The 7828-nt window shown below is 36.6% G+C and overlaps 2 protein-coding genes across 2 annotated transcripts; one reads left to right on the top strand and one right to left on the bottom strand.

The window, feature by feature from the left end:
* The first annotated feature begins 229 nt into the window (after window positions 1–229).
* LOC121251961 (probable glycosyltransferase At5g03795) lies at window positions 230–3589 on the top strand. The gene is made up of 4 exons (XM_041151386.1): window positions 230–723; window positions 811–1040; window positions 2398–2746; window positions 2882–3589. The coding sequence occupies exons 1-4, from the start codon at window positions 388–390 to the stop codon at window positions 3545–3547; spliced, it is 1581 nt and encodes a 526-aa protein (XP_041007320.1). The 5' UTR covers window positions 230–387; the 3' UTR covers window positions 3548–3589.
* Window positions 3590–4805: 1216 nt separating this feature from the next.
* Window positions 4806–5636, bottom strand: LOC121253574 (uncharacterized mitochondrial protein AtMg00810-like). The gene is made up of 4 exons (XM_041153573.1): window positions 5544–5636; window positions 5367–5438; window positions 5151–5252; window positions 4806–5087 (listed from the first exon to the last, which is right to left on the bottom strand). The coding sequence occupies exons 1-4, from the start codon at window positions 5634–5636 to the stop codon at window positions 4806–4808; spliced, it is 549 nt and encodes a 182-aa protein (XP_041009507.1).
* Window positions 5637–7828: the final 2192 nt, after the last annotated feature.

The raw sequence follows: 7828 nt of genomic DNA, 5'->3' as shown, positions 1-7828 counted from the left end.
AAACGATAGAAAGTGTTGAGGAGGACAAATAGTACATATATAATAAAAGAAAACTTAGATCTTGTTGATAATTACAAGGAGAAATTAAGAAATTAGCATCGCATATATAGCCACTAACATGTCAAACTTCAAAGTATCTCAGCCGCACAAGCCAACACCTTTTTGGAGACATGCGTCTGCTGTTTTGTTACTATCAACAAGAACATATGTCATGTGAAGCAAAGAATAAACCATCCACCACGTAATGAATCCCCACACCCAATTACTCTCTCTCTCTCTCTCTCTCTCTCTCTCGTTTGCCAAGATTCTGGATAGTGCAAGTGTGGCTATGGTAGAAGCTGCCTGAGGAAATTGCTTGAACCAAACAAGCCATTTTGTTCTTCATTAATGTCTAGGTCTTCTTCTACTTCGTTTTTGGCTCTCTTACTTGTAACTCTACCGATACTTGTTATTATTGGTTTCTTGAGTTTGTTTTCTCCACCTCTCGCCATAGAAAGTTCGTCTAAATTGCTTGAACCACCACCACCAGCAGTCCCCCGTACTACCACTCCTCCATTAATTAGTTCTAATTCACAACATGGTGAAGCATCAGATCAAGCACCAACTCCACATGGTTCTGCAAAACCAAACAAAGAAACACCATCAGATCAAGCTGATGAAACTCATACTCCAATATTCAGTTCTTCAGAGCCCACACCAGCGCCATCAGCTTCTACTACTCATGTAGGAATTACTTCTTTTTTTCATTCAACGATGTTGCACGAACGTTCTGTTACTGATATTTCTTCTTTCTGGGTGGTGGGTTAACAGGGAGAAGAGAAAGAGACAACACTGAAGCATGAAGCTGGGCACGATCAAGATCATTTTGTTGGCACTTCTAAGAGAAAGAGCAGACCTTTAAAGAAAGTCGAAGCAGGTTTGGCTAGAGCCCGGTTTTCTATAAGAGAAGCTTCTCAAATCCGGAATTGGACATCAACTCATCAGGACCCAGATTATGTTCCTCATGGCCCAGTGTATAGGAATGCAAATGCTTTCCACAGGTACTACCATATTTATTGCCAAAAGTTATTAGTCTATACAAAAATTAATTTATATAAAAGAGTTTATAAATTGTTGCGGTTTAATCCAATAAATCAAATCTATTTTAAAATAAAAATAATTTTATAATTTATCAGATGACCTTAAGTCATGTCAATTTATAAATTTTACATAATAAATTTTTTTGTATAAAATTTCTGTATAAACCAAGCATTTTCATATGTTTTTAGAATAATACTACATACAGTTATGGAATGTGCAAACGACGTACAGTCGTTTTGAAAAAGAGTTGAGTTCACTATTAAAAAATTAATTTTTTTTCATATGGATCTCATATTTATTTACTTTTTTAAAGTGATTGCACGACGCTTACACATTCACCACTACAATTATCATTTCTCTTCTTTTTAAATCTATGTCTAATTCTGTCTTTTAAGGATCAAGTGTTTTCTAATCCATCGAGTAAGAAACCAGGCCGAGTAGACTCACTAGTGAGTTGCATTGATCAATTTTTTTGTTTTTTTTTAAAGACTATTTAGGTAACTATATGATAGGGTAATGATGGCATAAAATTTAATAAGAACCAAAATTCACACCATAGAGGACAAGAAAGAAAATTATTTTAAACAATTTTTCCTTCTCTAATGTGATTAGTTCTGTTGTAGTAGTACTAGTGCTAGTGGGTTGAAAATATTTAAACCAAATCGTACTTCTAGGTGAAATTAAAAGAAATAAATAAATAAAAATATAGTGAATATTTCTATACAATAATTTAATTTATAAAATTCAAAATTCAAAATTTAACTTTCAAATTAAATTATACAACGTAAATGATGTGTGGTTTAAATGCATTAATCGAATGGAATTATTCTTTACCTATAAGTTGAAGGCTCCTTGGAGTTAGTGATATAAAACAAAAATTTTATGTGCAGTCACTTTTGCGTACTTATTGTCCACTCTACTAATATGATTGATTGCGTCACTTTTTTTTAATATAAAATAATTATTTTTGTCAATCACATCAGTGAACTGTGCAAGAAATACACAAATGTGACTATATAACAGAATTCGATATATAAAATTAGTATCATAAGTTTGCACAAGTTTAAGGTGTGCAAGCCTCTTGGAGTCCTTTTAAAAAAATGGGTGTCACGATGAAACGACTCTCGCATAATTTTTTTTTTGTGATGGTTCTTGCTTATTTCAAATTAGGAATTGTACGGATCAACTTGCATGCTCTATACTTGTATCTAATATTGCTTTTCAAATAAACTGAATATATATCATTGAGTTTTATATTGAGTACTGTAGTTAATTCCTTATTAATTAATTAAAAAATGATTGATTGGATATATATAGGAGTTATCTAGAGATGGAGAGGCTATTCAAGATCTACGTATACGAAGAAGGAGAAGTGCCACTGTTTCACAATGGTCCATGCAGGAGTATATATTCCACAGAGGGAAGGTTCATCCATGAAATGGAGAGGGGACAACTTTTCCGTACTAGAAATCCTGATGAGGCTCTTGTCTACTTCCTTCCTTTCAGTGTGGTCATGATGGTTCAGTACCTCTACGTTCCCAATTCTCATAAAGATCATTACTTTCAACACGTTATGGTCGATTACATTGACATCATTTCCAACAGATATCCGTTTTGGAATCGAAGCCTTGGTGCTGATCATTTCATGCTCTCTTGCCATGATTGGGTAAACAATCAAACCCATAAAAGATTCCAAAATACACACATATATATATATATATAAACTGATCTAACTTGATAGAATACGTCAGATTATATTTTTGTACATATTTCTCATTCCTCACATATAGTTCTGTTACAGGGGCCGAGGGTGTCTTCCTTTGTTCCACATCTATTCCACAGGTCCATAAGAGTTCTATGCAATGCTAATACATCTGAAGGATTCAAACCATCAAAGGATGCATCCTTTCCGGAAATCCATATTCGGACAGACAAAATCACAGGGCTAACTGGCGGTCTCCACCCGTCCCGCCGGTCGGTTCTTGCTTTCTTTGCAGGTCGTTTGCATGGCCACATTAGGTACCTACTTCTACAGCAATGGAAAAACAAAGACCAAGACGTGCAGGTTTATGAGGAACTTCCACATAAAGTATCTTATGACTCTATGTTGAAGAAGAGCAGGTTCTGCTTGTGCCCAAGTGGGTATGAAGTAGCCAGTCCAAGAGTTGTGGAGGCAATCTATGCTGAGTGTGTGCCAGTGTTGATTTCTGATAGCTATATACCACCTTTTAGCGATGTTCTAAACTGGAAGTCGTTTTCTGTGCAAGTCGAAGTGAAGGACATACCAAATATCAAAACGATTTTGATGGGCATATCTCAAAGACAGTACTTGAGGCTGTACATGAGAGTAAAACAAGTACAGAGACATTTTATGGTGAATGCAACTCCTAAGAGATTCGACGTTTTCCACATGACACTTCACTCTATTTGGCTTAGGAGATTGAACGTCCAAATTCAAGATCAATAACCATTGATGAATGGATAGGAAAAGCTTGGGATTTCCATTGTATTAGTCTCCAAACAAGGGAATGGCCTGTTTGAAAAAAGTTAAAAAGTACATTTCAGTAAAAAAATCAAATTGATGCTTCTCTTCAAACGTTTTTTTTTTTTTTTTTAATTTTGCGGAATGTAGTTAAACTTTTTAAAAAACTGTCAACAGACGAAAATACCTATATAACTTTCAAATAATTATAACTTTGCCTTTGTCTTATTTAATTGAGTGACAGTCTTATTTTATCAGTATTTTCTATTTTATTTTGAATTTCAAATTTCAAATTTTTATCATTTTCAGTAATTGGCACATCAATATGTATGGACCTATGGTTATATATGTAAAATTGTCCTTTTATGTCATTTCCACTTCAAAAAGTATTTTTTAAAATTTATTTCTAATAATATATTTAAAAGTACTTTAGATATATAGTTACTAAACAATAAATAACTTTTTAATAATAGTGCTTATTGTTAAGATTGGTCCGAATACCTCTTCTATTAGGTTTATTTCATTATTTATAAAAAAGAGTTACAACTTGCTAGATATTTCTTCTACTGATTTCTCTGTCACACGTTAAGGCTATTTATAGTTAACCTAATTCTATGTTATACAATCTAAATATAGAAAGACCTAAATATAGAAAGACTCAAGATTGGTTTGAATACCTCTTCCATTAGGTTTCTTTCATTACTTATAGAAAAGAGTTACAACTTGCTAGATATTTCTTCTACCGTTTTCTCTTTCACACGTTAAGGCTACTTATAGTTAACCTAATTCTCTGCTATACAATCTAAATATAGAAAGACTTAAATATAGAAAGACCTAAATTATATACATAACATCCCCCCTCAAATTGATGTTGGTGGATCGAAAAGTATCAATTTGTCAACCAAGAACTAATGCCGGTGTCGAGAAAGAGCTTTAGTGAATATGTCTGCAGTTTGACGTTCAGTGGAAATGTGAGGGAGAATAATCACATGTTTTTCAAAGGATTCATGTATGGAATGACAATCAACTTCAATATGTTTCGTACGCTCATGGAAGACAGGATTAGCGGCGATCTGAATAGCACTGGTATTATCAGCATGAAGAGGAGTGGGATGCAGTTGAGGAAAATCAAGTTCACCTAATAACCCACGAAAAGCCATGTGATCTCAGACCATGCGGAAGATATAGCATGATACTCAGACTCAGTAGAGGATTTGGAAACTCTATCTTGCTTCTTACTCTTCTAAGAAATGAGTGCATTGCCTAAGAATATGAACCAGTCGGTAACGGAGCGACGAGTATCCGCACATCCGGCCCAATCAGCATCACTATACCCCATCAACTGTAAGGAAGATTCTTTATGAAAGAACAACCCGCGTGTAGCGGTGCCCTTTAGATATCGGAGAATGCAGCGGGCAGCGGCTAAATGAAGATGTCGGGGAGCCCGCATAAATTGACTGACTTGTTGCACAGCAAAAGAAATGTCAGGACGAGTAATCGTCAAGTAGTTTAAACTCCCAACAAGCTGCCGATACAAGGATGGATCTTATAGAAGCTCTCCTTCTTCCTGACGAAGCTTAAGATTTACCTCCAAGGGAGTAAAAACAAAGTTACCCGATTGGAGACCACCCAATGAAATAATGTCCTGCGTGTATTTGTGCTGGTGTAACAACGTACCAGTTGGAGTAAGCTGCACCTCAAGGCCAAGAAAGTACTGTAGGGGACCAAGATCTTTCATGTGAAAGGAGGCCTTGAGATGCTGTTGTAATTGCTTAATTAACTCAGTATCTGAGTCAGTAATCACAATGTCATCGACATATACAAGAAGCAATACGATTCCTGCAGAAGTCTTGCGAAGAAAAAGAGAGGAATCAAACTGATTTTGAGTAAAATGAAAAGCAAGCAAGTTAGAGCGAAATTTGTCAAACCATGCACGCGGAGCCTGTTTCAATCCATACAAGGATCGGCGTAGCTGACAAACCTTTGAGGAAGGTGTAGCAAACATGCCGGGAGGTGGGGACATATAGATTTCTTCCTTCAAATCTCCATGTAGAAAAGCATTCTTCACATCCATCAAGTGCCAAGATAGTCCGCACAATAGTCATTTCGGCAACAGGTGCAAATGTCTCTTCCTAATCAATACCATACTCCTGTCAGTTCCCAAGAATCACGAGGCGGGCCTTATATCTGTCTAGTGAGCCATCAGCTCGAAACTTGACTGAGTACACTCCTTTACAACCAATAGGTTTGACATCAGAGGGACAAATTACAAGGTCCCAAGTGTGATGGTCTTGAAGAGCTTGGATTTCCTCTTGCATAGCCTGTTGCCAACATGCTTGGGTGGATGCCTGAGTATAAGAGTGAGGAACAGAAATAGTGTCGAGAGTGGCAGTAAGCGAGATGTGAGGAAAACCATACCTATCCGGTGGATGTGTAACTCGGGTGGAGTGCCGAGATATAGGAACCGCAGAATCAGATGATGGATCAATGTCTGGAAGGGGCGTTGAAGAAGGGGGAAGATGTCGATGATACACCATACCTGGTTGAAAACTCTTTATAGAAGAAGATACATCATCAAAAAGCGGGAAGAAGAGTAATAGGAGGATCAGAAATAACCTGAGACTGAAATAAATATTGATTTTCAAAGAAAATCACATTCCGTGAGATTCGGGATTTATTTGCATGAGCATCTTAACAAACAAATCCTTTCTGAGTATGACTATATCCCATAAAGGCACATGTGACAGACTGTGCAGCAAGCTTGTGACGCTCAACAGGTGGTAGATGAACAAAATAAACACACCCAAAAGTATGAAATGATTGATACTCAGGAGATATGCCAAATAGTAAAAAATATGGAGAATCATAATCTAGAGTAACAGTAAGTAAACGATTGATTAAATAGATATCAGTAGATAAAGCTTCTACCCAGAACTTAGAAGGTACAGAAGAGTCAATCAACAAAGTATGGATGACATCTAAGAGATGACGATTCTTACGCTCAATGACTCCATTTTGTTGAGGAGTATAAGGACATGAACGCTGGGAAATGATCCCCTTTTGCTGAAGAAAAGTTTGAAAAGAATGAGACATGTACTTCCCCCTTAAGTTGGAGCGTAAAGTTTTGATACAAGTACTGAACTGTGTCTCAACAAGCGCAACAAATTTTTGAAAGACAAAAAACACATCAGCTTTAAAACCGAGAAAATATATCCAGGTGAATGGACTATAATCATCGATAAACGTTACAAAATAACGATACTGACCATGAGAAATAACAAAACTCACACCCCAAACGTCAGTATGCACGATCTCAAAACAGTTAGAAGCACGACTATAATGCGCAGGAAAATGTAAAGTTTTTCTTTTACCAAGACAACAAGTAGCACAATTAAAAGATACAGGAGAAGAAGAAAAGGAATCTTTATTGCCCAAAAAACCATGTTTCATAAGATGAGTCAAGACAACAGAATTAGGATGACCTAATTTCTTATGCCAGACTTTATTAGTATTGGCAGTAGTCGTACAAGCAAGAGAAATAACATTAGGAATAGAAAATTGTAAGGGAAATAAACGTCCTATTTTAGGCCCCTTCGCAATCACCATCCCCGATACCTGATCCTGCACAAGAGAACCACCACGAGAAAAGTGAATATCACAATTATTATCTACCAATTGTCCAACAAAAATTAAATTGGTAGACAATCTAGGAGAGACAAAAACATCGCGAAATGAAGAGCCCAAATTACCAACAGCAGTAATAGGAAGAGTACTGCCATCAGCGATCTGAATATTTTGCGTTCCTCTATACTTATGAACACAATGGAGACCCGTCGTATTACCAGTCATATGATTAGAAGCGCCCGAATTAACAATCCAAGAAGTTGAGTTAGTACCCACACCTTGCAGGCCTAAGGCCGTAAAAGCAGACACAATCATCTGTTGGACCATTGCTGGTGTGAGAATAGATGAATCAAAGCTTATAGTAGGCGGCGCAGAAGATGAAGAAGAAGACTGTACAGCAGCCTAAAAAGCTTGGGATTGACGATTTTGAGGCCATACTCGACAATCTTTGATGAGATGGCCCTCTTTCTTGCAGTAGTTGCAAACTTTCTTAGAACAGTTGCGAGCGATATGATCAAATTCCTTGCAACTGAAACGTTGCAACTTGTTCCTACCTTGTGCTGCATAGGCTACATTCACAGTCTCAGAAAAGACCTTCTCAGAAGTCATACCTATTTGAATGGATAACTGCTGTTCTTCATG

The sequence above is a fragment of the Juglans microcarpa x Juglans regia genome, chromosome 2S (genome assembly GCF_004785595.1).
Source record: "Juglans microcarpa x Juglans regia isolate MS1-56 chromosome 2S, Jm3101_v1.0, whole genome shotgun sequence".
NCBI classification, from domain to species: domain Eukaryota; kingdom Viridiplantae; phylum Streptophyta; class Magnoliopsida; order Fagales; family Juglandaceae; genus Juglans; species Juglans microcarpa x Juglans regia.
The sequence above is the reverse complement of the archived record's forward strand: the minus strand, read 5'-3'. Positions and strand labels throughout refer to the sequence as shown.